Raw genomic sequence first — 15301 nt, forward strand, 5'->3', positions numbered from 1 at the left:
TATCTTAAATTATTTTTCTTATTCTATTCTTTCCTTTTTCATCACCACTATGGGTATTTTGACAGTTATATATCGAATATGCTACTTACCAGTATGCATCTGTTCTTGGCATGTAGGGCTGCTGACATTCATATCTTGTGCATAGATTGCCGCCTAGTGTTGGGTCCGGATGATTGCACATTGTTGTCCTGGAAGAGTCTTCGAAGTATCACGAGATAGGTGGCTCCTCCCCTGGGCTACAGTGCGCATGGGCATCGACTCCATCCTCAGATTGTTTTTCGCCATTGTGGCAAAGATGGAGTGCAACACCGTGAGTGATGACCATGCTAAGAGTAATTGTAAGTGCTGCAGCCGCTACAGGCGCCGGGGAGGAGGGCGGGCGATATGAATGTCAGCAGTCCTACATGCCAAGAACAGATGCATACTGGTAAGTAGCATATTCGGTTCGAGGCATGTGGGCTGCTGAATTCATATCTTGTGCATAGAATACATAGCAGTCCCTCCATTAGCGGCGGCCGCCCGTGCCAGCTGCAGCAGATTGAAAAAGTGTTTTTAGAACAGCCTGCCCTACAGCTGCCTGCTGTTTGGAGTGCACATCTACACAGTAGTGTTTTGTAAATGTGTGTGTGGTAGACCATGTGGCTGCTCTACATATGTCTTCTAAAGGAATATTTCCAAGGAAAGCCATGGAGGCCCCCAACTTTCGCGTGGAGTGGGCCCGTGGGGGAACCGTTAATGTGCGCTTGGCTTTGTGATAGCAAATTTGAATGCACTTAACGATCCACCTGGCTATACCTGCTTTGGAAATGGGGTTGCCTTTGTGTTGTGGCGAAAAGGCAACAAACAGTTGTTTCGTTTTCCGAAAATCTTTGGTCCTATCTATGTAGAACATTAGAGCTCTCTTGAGTGTGTGGAGCTTCCTCTCTGCCACTGACTCTGGATTTTGGAAGAACACTGGTAGTTCTATAGTCTGACTGATATGGAACTGTGAAACTACCTTAGGAAGAAACTTAGGGTTAGAACAGAGTACCACCCTGTTGGAGTCAATCTGTATGAATGGCTCCTGGATAGTTAGTGCCTGGAGTTCACTAACGCGTCGCAGCGATGTGATTGCTATCAGGAAAGCCACTTTCCACGTCAAGAACTGAATCTTGCATGAGTGTAGAGGCTCAAAAGGTGGACCAATCAGTCTGGTGAAGACCACATTTAGATTCCATTCCGGAGCTGGTGGATTCCGGGGAGGAATAACCCGTTTGAGTCCCTCCAGAAAAGCTTTAATGTCAGGTACACTGAAAAGCGAGAGATGCTGCCTGTTTTGGAGATAAGCTGCTATTGCGGACAAATGTATACGAATGGAAGCATAGGCGAGATTGCATTTGTATAGATGTAACAGATAACAAATGATGTTGTGAGTAGAGGCATCTAGCGGGTTGATGTTGCGGTCTGCACAATAAATGACAAACCGCTTCCATTTTGCCGCATAACATGCTCTGGTGGTGGGCTTTCTTGCCTCTCTTATGATATTCATACAGTCGGGAGGCAAGTTGAGGTAGCCAAACTCTAAGACCTCAGGAGCTAGATCACCAGGTTTAGCTGTTGCGGATCTGGATGCTGAATGTCGCCATGGTTCTGCGTCAAAAGCCTGGGTGTGAGGTGCAGCCTTTGATGCGGTACCACGGATAGTTCCAGAAAAGTGGTGTACCATGGTTGGCGTGCCCACGTTGGAGCAACCAGGATGAGTGTCATCGAGTGTTGCTTCAGCTTGCGTGCCACCAGCGGTATTAGAGGTGCTGGGGGAAAAGCGTACGCAAATCTGCCTGACCAGTTCATCCATATCGCATTTCCCTGCGACTGTGGGTGTGGAAACCTGGCGGCAAAGCTTTGGCATTTGGCGTTTTCCTTTGTGGCGAACAGGTCTATCTCTGGATGACCCCACTGCTGGAAGTACGGGTGGAGTACAGATGGATGTATCTCCCACTCGTGCAGTTGGTGGCTGTGCCTGCTGAGCAGGTCCGCCATCTGATTGTCCTTGCCCGGCAGGTGTTCCGCCATGAGGAAGATGTTTCTCTGAATGGCCCACTTCCACATGCTCTGAGCCAGATGAGACAACTGTGGAGAGTGTGTACCTCCCTGCTTTTGTATGTAGTACATGGTCGTCATGTTGTCCGTCCGGATCAACACAACCTTGTTGCACAGATGTACTTTGAATGCTTTCATTGCCAAGAAGATAGCCATCAGTTCTAGAAGGTTGATGTGCATCTTCTTCTGCTGCGCTGTCCATAGTCCCTGCACTGTGTAGTGGAGTACATGAGCTCCCCATCCCTGGAGAGATGCGTCCGTAGTCAGAATAATCTGTGGCACAGGCTCCTGGAACGGTCGGCCCTTGCAAAGGTTTTGTGGAGTCCACCAATGCAAAGAGATGTATGCACGACCGGTCACCAACACTAGGTCTTTCAACTGTCCGTGAGCCTGGTTCCACTGACGTGCTAAGCACTCCTGAAGCGGACGCATATGTAGTCTCGCGTGCGGGACTATGAAGATGCAGGAGGCCATCATGCCTATCAACTGCATGAACACTCGTGCCGGAAGCGAGTGTTGTGGTCTGAATTTCTGTATCAGCAATTGAATGATGTTGATTCTCACTGAATTTGGCTGTGCTTTGGCTGCCAGAGTATTTATTGTCGCGCCCAGATACTGCCGTACGTGGACGGGCTGAAGGTGGGACTTTGGATAATTCAGTGAAAATCCCAGATCGTGAAGAAGGTGAATGGTGTGGGACATGTGGGCGGCACACTGCTTGGCCGACTTCGCCTGGATAAGCCAGTCGTCCAGATAAGGGTAGACGTGAACATTCTGTCTCCGTAGGTGTGCAGCCACCGTCGCCAGGCACTTTGTAAACACCCTGGGTGCCGTCGTTACTCCGAAAGGGAGGACCTTGAATTGATAATGTTGATTTTGAATGGTGAATCTGAGGTATTTTCTGTGTGACGGGTGTAGCGGAATATGGAAATATGCATCCTTCAGATCTAATGTTGCTAGGAAATCCCCCTGACTGAGTAACGGTAGAACCTGCTGCAATGTGAGCATGTGAAAGTATTCTGATAGGATGTACTGGTTGAGGGGCCTGAGGTCTAGTATGGGTCTGAGGGACCCGTCTTTTTTGGGGATTAAGAAGTACAGCGAGTACACCCCTGTACCTCTTTCCTCCAGAGGCACGAGCTCTATTGCTCCTTTTTGCAGCATGACGAGTACCTCCTGCTGCAATAAGTGCAAATGCTCTGTGGACATAGGACGGTGTCTTGGGGGTATGTCGGGTGGAGTGGATGTTAACTCCAGACAATAACCGTACCGGATAAGCTTTCTCACCCACCTGTCTGTAGTGATGGATGTCCAGACAGGTAGGAACTGTTGCAGTCTCCCCCCGACTGGTGTGGCATGGTCGGGGGGCAGTGACAAGGCGTCACTGTTTGTTAGTGGCGGAGGATCGGGAGCTGTTGTTTCCACGACCTCTACCCTTGGTGCTGTTTCCATGATAGCCACCTCTACTTTGTTTGGTGTAGGTGGTCTGTGTGCCTCCTTTATTGTATTGTGTCTGCTGTGACAGCTGGCCTCTGGAAACTCCTCTATTGTTTGAGCGACGAAAAGAACCACCCCTGAACTGCTGGGACTGTAGAGCCCCCATAGACTTTGCAGTCTCAGTGTCCTTTTTTATCTTTTCCAAGGTGGTGTCCACCTCTGGTCCAAATAAGTGGTCAGGGTTTACAGGCTGATTTAGTATGGTGGTTTGTATCTCGGGCTTGAAACCGGAGATTCTCAGCCAGGCATGTCGGCGCAACATTACACTGGTGTTAATTGCCCTGGCCGCGGTGTCTGCCGCGTCCAGCGCACACTTGATAGATGCATTTGATATAAGCTTCCCTTCCTGAATGAGCATCTCTGCTGCCTCCTTATATTCATCTTCAGAAAAGGGGGTGGTGATGAACAGAGCGTCTGCCAAGCCAATTCTTCACCAGAAAGGAGACAAGCTTCCGGGGACCGGTTTCTGGCATTTCAGCCGTCGTCGGCCCGGCTTGCTTGAATCCTGATGGAGCAGTGAGCAAGGGACTCATGTCTGAGTATACCCTGCCACACCTATAGTGGCCAAAAACGATTCAGAAAAGGGGGTGGTGATGAACAGAGTGTCTGAATTAAGCAGACCACTCTTACCCAGTCCAAAGATCAGGGCTTGATCCATCACCGTTATTTAGCTCACTGCCCCATCCCAGCTCAGAACCTGGCTATATGCAAATTAGTCTGTCCCTGGCCCAGTGCATCATGGGAACAGGGCAGACCAAACTACCAAGCCAATTCTTCACCAGAAAGGAGACAAGCTTCCGGGGACCGGTTTCTGGCATTTCAGCCGTCGTCGGCCCGGCTTGCTTGAATCCTGATGGAGCAGTGAGCGCCAAGACACTGCTCCTATCTCGCCAACTTACTCGGATGTGGAGACAGGGGAAGGTGACAATGAGGAGTACAGTTATCCTATAGACACTGATCCTGAAGATCACAATGAACCCTGGGCAGACGCTGCTGACCCAGGAGATCCACACACTGCCCCAGACAGTCAGATGTATGCTGTGAAAACCTCGCCTACTGAAGACTCAGCAGCGTTTAATGCGCTTATTGAAAGGGCAGGCAAAAATCATGATGTCCCGCTCCATGCTGACCCTATTGAAGTGGATTTTTTGTTTGACACCTTCTCCACCTCGGAGAGAACTGTCAAGACTCTACCAATGCTAAAGGGTGTCTTAAAACATGCTGGAGACATTTTTAAGGAAAACACCAGAGCAAGGGTGATAAACCCCAGAATTGAAAAAAGGTACAAACCAGCACCTGGGGACCCCACCTATATCAAGGGACAGTTGCCGTTGGACTCTCTAGTTGTTTCTAATGCCCGGAAGAGGGCAAACTCGCAAACAACGGGTGATGCTCCTCCTCTGACAAAGAATCTAAAGTGCTAGAAACATCAGGGAAAAGGGTGGCAGCTCAAGCGGCCAATATCTGGTGCATTTCCAACTCTCAAGCACTCTTAGCCAGATATGACAAGGCTCATTATGATACACTTGAAATCCTGTTACAACACTTGCCAGATGAATATAAGGATTCAGAAAAGGGGGTGGTGATGAACAGAGTGCCTGAATTAAGCAGACCACTCTTACCCAGTCCAAAGATCAGGGCTTGATCCATCACCGTTTTTTAGCTCACTGCACCATCCCAGCTCAGAACTTGGCTATATTCAAATTAGTCTGTTCCTGTCCCAGTGCATGATGGGAACAGGGCAAACCAAACTACCAAGCCAATTCTTATACTGGGAAGGAAACAAGCTTCCGGGGACCGGTTTCTGCCATTTCAGGCGTCGTCGGCCCGGCTAATTTGCATATAGCCAGGTTCTGAGCTGGGATGGGGCAGTGAGCTAAATAACGGTGATGGATCAAGCCCTGATCTTTGGACTGGGTAAGAGTGGTCTGCTTAATTCAGACACTCTGTTCATCACCACCCCCTTTTCTGAATCGTTTTTGGCCACTATAGGTGTGGCAGGGTATACTCAGACATGAGTCCCGTGCTCACTGCTCCATCAGGATTCAAGCAAGCCGGGCCGACGACGGCTGAAATGCCAGAAACCGGTCCCCGGAAGCTTGTCTCCTTTCTGGTGAAGAATTGGCTTGGTAGTTTGGTCTGCCCTGTTCCCATGATGCACTGGGCCAGGGACAGACTAATTTGCATATAGCCAGGTTCTGAGCTGGGATGGGGCAGTGAGCTAAATAACGGTGATGGATCAAGCCCTGATCTTTGGACTGGGTAAGAGTGGTCTGCTTAATTCAGACACTCTGTTCATCACCACCCCCTTTTCTGAATCGTTCTATCTCCAGGCATGAAGGTGTAAGCTCTGGAGGTGGGGGTGTAGAACCTGCTCCTGCGACTGCGACTGGAGGTCTGCCCTGAGAGGGAGACGGAGCGGAGGGTGCGATGAGAGGAGAAGTAGGTCTGAGTACCACATCCTTCTTGGCCAATACGGGGCGATCAATATAACTTGGGCCCAGTCTTGGCGAATCTTCCTCAGAAGCTGAGGAATCAAGCGTATTGGAACGCGTAAAGGAGTTGTGAACTCCAATCTATCTGAAACACGCCCCCCAACGTTCCCTGCATCGGATACTGGAGACTGCCGAACGGGCAGGGCGCGTTCTCACGAGTGGAAAACAGGTCCAACCGAGGAAATCCCCATATCTGAAAGATGCGATGGACCACCTCCGGATGAAGCCGCCACTTGTGATCAGCCAAGTAACGCCGACTGAGACCGTCAGCATGAACATTTAGCACACCGGCCAGATGATTTGCACACACACAAATCCGTTGGCCCTGAGCCCAGGACCAAAGTCACAGAGCTTCTCGGCAGAGACGATACGACCTTACACCTCCCTGCTTGTTGATGTACCACATCGCGGTAGAGTTGTCTGTTAACCCCTTCCATGCTCATGACGAGCTCAGCTCGTCATGCAGTACACTGCTTGTGTGCTCATGACGAGCTGAGCTCGTCATGAACAATGGGAATCATGGATCTGCAGCACAGAGGATGAATTGCTGTAGCATTCATGTGGTTAAGGTTCTGAACTGACTGACCGCGAAGGGAAGGAAGGAAAGCCTTTAGTGCCAAACGTATTACCCGCAATTCCAACAGGTTGATATGAAGCAACCTTTCCTCTGAAGACCAAAGATCTTTGACCTCCAGATTCCCCAGATGAGCACCACATCCTTGAGTGGAGGCTTCCGTTAACACTGTGGCCACTGGCGGGGGAGACTGAAAGGGCTTTCCTTGCGAAAGATTGCCCTGCACACTCCACCAAGTCAGCTCCAGTGCAGCTTCTCTGGAGATTCTGATCTTCTCCACGAGATCTCAGTTGTGATGATACCACTGCCTGCGGAAGCACCACTGGAGTGCCCTCATGTGCTAGCGTGCATGGTTGACCAACAGAATGCAGGACGCAAACAGACTGAGCAGGCGTAGAACCTTCAGGACTGGAACAACCGCTCCATCATGAAATAAAGGATTCATCTCCTGAATGTCGAGAATCCTCTGCGGAGGCGGGTATGCTCGACACACAGTAGTGTCCAGTCAGTATTGCCCCTATGAACAGGCTGAACTGAGAAGGCAACAGGTGAGATTTGGGTACATTTATCGAGAAACCCAATTTGAACAACAGATGAGGTGTTAGCTTTAAGTGACGTGAAACCAACTCTGGTGACTGTGCTTTCAGCAGCCAGTCATCCATGTAGGGGAAAATAGGGACCCCTGACCTTCTGAGATGAGCCGCTACCACTGCCATCGCCTTTGTAAAGACTCGAGGTGCGGAAGTAAGAACCGAAAACTGGTAGTGTTGCAACCCCACCGTGAACCGGAGATACTTCCGATGCGACTTCAGGATGGGAAGATGAAAATACACATCCGGTAGATCGATGGACACCATCCAGTCTTCCTGGAGCAGCGCAAATAGAACCTGAGCCAAGGTCAACATTTTGAACTTCTCCTGCCTTAGGTATTGGTTCAAAATGCTGAGGATCAAGATTGGTCTCAAACGACCGTCCTTTTTGAGGGATCAGGAAATACCGCGAGTAGCAACCCTGACCCCTTTTCTGCTCCAGAACAACCTGGATCGCACCTTTTTGAAGCAATATAAGAACATCCTGCTGTAAAAGCAGTAAGTGGTCCTCTGAATAACCACCAAGGAGGGTATGGAGGAGGATACTCCAAAAAGGGAAGGGCGTACCCATTCTCTACAGGATTCAAGACCCAATCTTGTAGAAAGTGGGACACCCGACCTCCAACTGGAAAAACATGTTCTAAGATGGGGGATCTAGAACTGCTTCCCTGTTGTACAAACGGTGGCGGGGGGGGGGGGGGAAGAAGAGGAGGATTGCTGACGATTTGCTCCCCTGAGGCCTCTTTTATTCTGCCCTCTGTATGATTTGTACAAGGGATTCTGTTGTTGCTGGCCCTGTTGAGATTGCTGGTGGCCACGAAAGGAAGCAGATCTCCCAAAACCATGATACCGCTTGTAACCATATCCTCTGGACTGCACCTGGAGACCTAGAGACCTTGAAGTAACTCTTCTGTCTTTAGAACATTCTAAAGCGGAATCCGCCTTTGAACCAAAGAGCTTTGATCCATCAAAGGGCAAATCCAGCAAAGTTGCCTGAACATCAGCTGAGAAACCAGATGATCTAAGCCATGCCCGTCTCCTTTCAGCCACAGAAGACCCCATCACACGAGCTACAGAGTCAGCAGTGTCCATGCCCGATTGAATCACCTGACGTGCCACAGCCTGAGAATCCGTAAGGACTTCTAGAAAATTGGCACTATCATCTTCAGGCAATTTAGGGGCCAATTGCACAACTGAGTCCATCAAAGCATGGATATATCGTCCAAGAAGGCAAGTTGCATTAGTGGACTTTAGAGCCATACTTGCAGAAGAAAACCTCTTCTTCGCAGCTTGCTCCATCTTCTTAGAATCCCTATCACCCAGAATAGTAGGGAAGGAACCAGTAGACTGCGTCGAACAAGCATGAATAACCAAACTTTCTGGCGTAGGATGCGATGACAAAAAAGCCGGACCTCAAGGGGCAGGACTGTACCTTCGAGATAGAACGAGAAATAGCCTTAGCAGATGAAAGCTTCTGCCACACCTCCAAGATTGGTTCTGTTAAAGCATCCGTAAAAGGAATCAATGGCTCAGAAGTTAATGAAGACGTGTTTAAAACTTGTTCGAATATTAGACTTTATCTCAGCTGAGGGAAGCTTGAGACCCAATAAATTAGCTGCCTTCCTTATAACCACATGGTATGGAGCAATGTCCTGTTCAACACCCCCACTTGCAGATTGATTATATTCAGGAGAAGTATCTAGGCCACTAGCTTCATGCAGGCCTTCGAACTCGTCCATAGAGTCCACAATCTCCACTTCCTCCTGATTATGTAAACATTACTCTTCAAGGAGCCTCTGCGCCTCTCTCCTAGAGCATTGCTTAGGTAACGGCGTCGGTGGAGCCACACGCGGCACCGGTGACAACGTCAACGGAGTCGATGGAGGAACCTAGCCTTCGATCGAACTAGAGGCAGCGCCGACTCAGCAGCCGAAGGAGTTCGAGGAGCCGGAGTGGAGGATCTCGGCGCCAGGAAATGCTAAGCAGGAGTCGACAGTAAAAATGGTATGAAGGGAGCCTGGGGATAAAATTGAGGAACACCCAGGTTAAAAGCCAAAGGTCCCACGGGGCCCGAAAGGGCAGGTTGGAGCCGAACCCAAACATCTCATTGAGGAAATGCGTAGCAACAGACCCAGGAGCAGGAAAAGGAAGATATGGATCCGTACCTTCCTGAATAGGAGTCACCTGAGGTCAAACTGGAGCCTGCGGAGCCGGCACCTGCACAGGTGAAGCCACACGGCCTGGAGAGGACTAACCAGGCGCCGGTGTAGTCGCTGAAGCCTGTGAATCTTCATGTTGTGAAGAATCATTCAGAGCCGGCAACGCCGCAACCGGAGATGGAACCTGCGTCACTTGAGGAGATGGGGATAGAGAGATAAAGTCCTTCCTTCGAGGTTGCTCAGTCTGAGTCGGCGACCTCGAAGCCCTGGCCTTTAAAGAACGATGTAGAGAGCCATGTCTTCTCTTGGACTTCTTATGCTTCTTCGACCTTGAAGAGTGAGAAGACGAAGACTTCTCCCTCTTCCTACCCCTCTTCTTCTTGGCTTTGGCCATGAACAACTTGGCCTCACGTTCCTTAATTGCTTTCGGATTCATCTTCCTGAAGCTTCGCCATTCCTTGACATTGTGATCTGAAGATAGATATCAGAGGTAGTCATCGTGCGGGTTCGTGATTTACATATGCCAGCCAAACACCCTGCAGGGTTTAAATGCCGGCTTCCTAGAAGTAGCCATCAGGAACAATCAAGAGATACTGATTCACATATACCCACCAAACACTCTGCAGGGTTTAAATCCCGGCTTCCTAGAAGTAGCCATCAGGAACAATCAAGAGATACAAAGTTTTCTTTGAAGAAAATGGAGAGCCCCTAGAAAAAACGTTAAGCGTCGGCGGCGCGGAAAAAAGGGAACAGACATCAGCATGCCGACAAGGTCCTTTTGTGGCTCCAATGACGTAAAACGGTGCTGCGAGCGGAGCCTGTCCATTGTGACGTTTTAGTCGACGTGGGAGAGCTAGAAAATAATGTTCCTGCGGAATGCTGGCGCAGGGGGTATTCAAAAGGTGATGAATCCACAGGCAGTAGTATCCATAAGAAATTACTCTTTAATCCTTGAAGAAAAGACTCCTGGATATTGAGAGCCTGCATTTCACCAATTCTTCCAGGAGATGTCAAAAGCCAGAAGTAGAGTCGGCGGTACTATAACCGCGGTGCTTGAAGTCTTCAACGACGATCCTGTAGTCGATCGTGTCTACGTAGGAGGTAAAGACGATGACTGTTTCTTGACTGCAGATACCTGGGAAGCATCACTTCGCGTAAACGATTACTATGGTCTCTTCGTCAACGACAATGATTTAGTCAACGGTAAAGCTTTCGTCTGCTGTTTCTCCTCAGGGGGAACAGAAGGCCTTTTGTAGGCTTTCCTGCCCTCAAGAGGTTTTGAAGGAGGCACAGAACTTGCCTTTTTAACCCTGCTGTCCCTTGTAAGATTTTCCTTTCATCTCCTTCTTACCTCGGTGAGGAGATTTTGTAGGACTACGCCTGTAAGACCCAAGGGTGGTCTTTTTTCAGGCTTTACGAGGGCGCTCACCAGATGAATGAGGTTCAGATCTTTCCCTCTTGTGAGACATTCTGGAAGACGAGGCCTCATCACGATCAACACTAGATGTAGGCTCTTTTCTGGTCTTCAGTTTTTGGAACCAAATGAGAAGGCGCCGCTCCCGATCCCTCAGCGTTTTGGTGGAGAAGGTACGACATACCTTACAATCCTTCGCCTTGTGGTCAGGGTACAGGCAGTAGATACAGTCCTTGTGAGGGTCATCAACATGCAGTATTTTCTTTGATCAGGTGGCACAGGCTTTGAAAAGACCCTTCTCCATGTCCGACATCAGGATTGTAGATCAAGCAAGCCAAATAACTAGAATTCTGAAGAAAAGGTTAGAACAACTGTGCAAGAGAGTAGATAAGGAAAAAACTGAGCATAGCTCAGTGGAGACTCCTTAGCACAACATGCAATAGAAAATCTGAAGGTCTGAGGTTCTCTCAGGAGTGTTCTAGAGGGTACGGTGTTCCGATTGGCTAAAGCCTAGTTTTTGGTCTCTTTTACAAAAAGATGGATACGTTACAAAACTGAAGTGGGCCTAATCCTGTTCAGTATTACATGACCCCCCTCCCCCCCTCCCCTCCTGCCCAGTCTTTTATGTTATCACATCAGGACACTCATGAAAGGTATACACCTGGCAGTTCCATTTGCTTCACTTCATTCAGCCTTATTTTCTTCCTGTGGCCCAGCGCCAAATGCTACGGTTACATCCTGAGTACTGGACTTATGCCTGTTATTTCATGTACTTAACGTCAATTGTATTTAATGACATTGGTGTACACATCATTCAACTGCTGGGTGTCAGATGTTTAATCTTTTCTTCTCCCTCCTTGTTTCCTCTGTATTACTTATAAAAAAAATTGAACTAATAGTTTCTGAACAAAAAAAAGTCACAAGCAAATAAACTATTTTTTAATGAGGGCAAACGTACTGTCAAGGAAAAGACGACGCCAGACGGTACACTGTGTTAAAACAAAGTGTAAGTAGACCTTGAAGTACAGATGCACTCGCAAATTGTTATGTCAAGGCAGACAATTAGTATAATGTATCAAGCTCTTGTTAAGTAGTTTTTGAAGTCACAAGAGCCTATGCAAGATGGCTGCCCCTAATTGGTTATTGATTACAATCGCTTTTTTTCAATGATGGAAGATTCTGAGCAGTTGTTGCCAGTGTGAGTCTACGGAGGCTTCCAAGCAGGGCAATCCCAGAGCTGCAAAACTCAGCATCAATGAACTTAAAGGCTTACTCAGTTCACCAACTAGGCCTCCCACTGTTACAGACAAAACAGCCCAGAATCTGCTTTCAAAAAACGGTATTTGTTCTACCACAACTGCGGTAAAGATATTCTAGCATTCACCAGCCTTTTTGCGATTACGTCCTGCAAGCCCTCACTGTCACCCTCAAAAATCAAACATAATTCACGAGTCAGTTTTCTTCCAAACACCACCTTCCTACCGAGAACTTAAGACAGTGAATATCCATTCTTCTCTGCCACACACACTTGTCACATATGCAAGTGCTTACATCTCTAGTCAACGGCATTTGAGATGCTGCCCCTGGTCTCTCAAATATTTAACTTTTTGCATATTTTATGGGGAACTTTGCCAGAGACGTTATTTTGGTGATCTAAGATCAGGCTCTCCCCTTTTTAAACCTTCACTGTTGTTTTTAGCTGCCATAAGCCCAATGGTGTAGATTTCAAGAAATATTACTCCATTAGGACAGGTTTAGGAAGCAGTCAGAGCTCCGGTAATAGGATATTGAATAGAATTAAAATGAACTGGACAGCCTTGATCCACAGCACCCAGTGTGAATGAGGGAGGCTAAAAAACTTGATCAGATTTCAAACAGAAAATTAAGCCCTGCGTTTCAGAAGCGAAACGGGGCCTTACACAGCTAATCAAAGCTACAAAATATTGAAATAAAGGGGAAATGTTGCAAGCTTGTCACAGAAACAATGTGTATGCCTGTTACCCAAACCAATTAGATAGGGTGAGGAAAGATACCTTCTTTGCGCATCCCTACACGAAAGCATTTCTTCAGCCGGCAGTACTGGCACTGATTGCGATGGTGCTGATCAATCTGGCAGTCACGGTTGGACCTAAAAGGAAAGCATGAAAACAAATAACTAGAGCAGCTCCATATGCCCACAGAAACACAGCACAGCAAAAATGTTTCTATCACCATCGTTGCTTGTCATCGGAAAGTCAAAGAACAGATACACAAAATCGGCCAAAGATGGGACAAATACCTATAAATTATCAACCCAAGGTTTCCGCCAAAGGATTGGACAGGTTTCTGCATTTAGGGGATTAAAAAGACATGCCCAGAACCACATACAAGATTCTATTTGAATTGAAGATTTCCATGCATACACTTCCAGTCTTATACTTGCTCAATACTCAAAAATTCCTTCAGGTCTACTTCCAGAAAATAACGGGAGTTGGGAAAGGGGCAGATGGGGCGGGGGCACACCAAATTTCAACTTTCTTGATATTAAGATTAGTCACTAACTTGGTGTGGGAAACCACTGGAAAGTTGCATGTACACCAACAAGAAAAACAAGTTACTTACCTTCGGTAAAGCCTTATCTGGTAGAGACTAAGATTGGTTACCTTTTGAGTTTACCCCCAGGAATCAAAGCTGGATACGGAAACGTTTGTGAGCAGTACCCCTGTGCGCCAGTAGGTGCCGTGTATCGGCTCTGCGTTAGTCTTTGGCCGCACCGGAAAGTGCATTGAAGTACAGCACACCCTAGCATGCCGTAATTTTTTTATTTTTTTTTACGACTTTCCACACTAGAATTGTGTACCCATGAAGAACACTTACCACTAGAGTGGAAAACTAGGGCCCTGAAAGGGTTCAGCCCTATTCCTAGGAATTCATTCGCAAAACAGGGAGGATGGGTGGGTCAGTAAGGAATCTGTGGCTAGATATAGTCACTACCAGATAAAGCATTACCAAAGTGGAGTACCTCGTCCATTTGATGGAGACTACTAGCCGCAGATTACTTACCTTTGAATAGATACCCAAGCAAAACCATCCCCAGTGGTGGGTGTTCGGACAAATTTCATACACGAAATCCTGCAGGACTGAACAGTAAAAGTGCCCATCTCTACAGACCTGCCTGTCCAGACAGTAATGTTTGGTGAACTTGTGCAAGGCAGAACATGTTGCTGACTGGCAGATATCCAGGACCGGAGCTCAGCGTGCTATCGCAGTGGTGGCCGCTTTAGCTCTGGTGGAATGAGCCCACAAACCTTCGGGAGGCTGCTTCTTGGCCAGTGCGTAGCAGATTTTGATGCAGAGTATGACCCATATGGAGATGATCCGCTTCTGCACTGCCGGACCCTTCCTCACACCAACATACCACACAAAGAGGTGGTCACCACCTGGAACTCTCGTGTGCAGTCAAGGTAGAATGCGGTTGCTCTTTTTGGGTCCAGATTGTGGAATCGCTCCTAATCATGAGAAGGATGTGGAGGAACATAAAAAGGTAGGCATGGTGATAGATTGGCCTACATGAAAAGGAATGACCACTTTTGGTAGAAAGGAGGCCCTTATGCAAAGCACCATCTTTTCAGGATAGACTGAGCGGTAAGGCGGCTTAGATAAGGCCTGCACCTCACTTAGTCTGCAAACAGATGTAAATTGCCACAAGGAAGGCTGTTTTCAAGGTGAGAAGCCTGAGGGGACAATTGTGTAGAGGCTCAAACCCTCCCCTGCTGCTGTGAAATAAGATCTTCCCAAAGGAGCAGCCTGACCAGAAGATTGATGGCCATGCTCAGTAACTCAGGATACCAGACTCTCCGCACCCAGCCCAGTGCCACAAGGATAACTTGGGACCAGTCACTTGAAAACTCTGGGTAAGAGTGGTATGGGCAGAAAGGAGTACAGGAAGACTGAGCTCCACTCGAGACTAAAAGCATCTCCAAGCGAGTGCTGCCTTAGAAAGTACATCAAGCAAAATTATTGGCATTGCACATTCTCGGTGAAGACAAAAAAATCTAACCAAGGCTCTCCCCCATGCTCAAAGAGACCGTGCGCCACCTCCGGGTAGAAAGGGCATTCATAATCCGCTCTAGCATTTAGAGAACCCACCAGGTGCTGAACCACCAGGAATATGCCCTGTAGCTCCAGCCATGTACAGAGATGGAGTGCCGCCTGACAAAGGGTACACAACCCCACCCTGTTTGCTGCAGTACTACATGACGGTAGTGTTGTCTGAACACTTGTACCAGCCGTCCCCTGATCGAGGGCAGAAAAGCTTTCAATGCCAGTAGGATCACACAGATCTCCAGAAGGTTGATCTGGACTGTGGATTTCCCCGGAGACCAGAGTCCTCTGAGCTCCACCTCTCCCAGATGGCATCCCAATCCTAGGAATGACGCACCTGTCACTACTGTGCGATCTGGTTGGGGAAGGGAGATGGGTCTGCCTCTGACCCACCAGCGGTTCGTTAGCCA

General features: G+C 48.2%; 1 protein-coding gene across 9 annotated transcripts in view; it reads right to left on the reverse strand.

Annotated features, from left to right (window-relative positions):
• Positions 1-15301, reverse strand: part of LOC144798327 (nuclear receptor subfamily 2 group F member 6-like) — a 768088-nt gene that overhangs the window by 64240 nt on the left and 688547 nt on the right. For all 9 annotated transcript variants that reach the window (XM_078669149.1, XM_078669144.1, XM_078669143.1 and 6 more), the window contains one exon: positions 12842-12936. In XM_078669149.1, the coding sequence (XP_078525275.1) occupies positions 12842-12936 (95 nt within the window). The remainder of the gene's footprint in view (positions 1-12841; positions 12937-15301) is intronic.

Source organism: Lissotriton helveticus, chromosome 12, assembly GCF_964261635.1.
Source record: "Lissotriton helveticus chromosome 12, aLisHel1.1, whole genome shotgun sequence".
Lineage (NCBI taxonomy): Eukaryota > Metazoa > Chordata > Amphibia > Caudata > Salamandridae > Lissotriton > Lissotriton helveticus.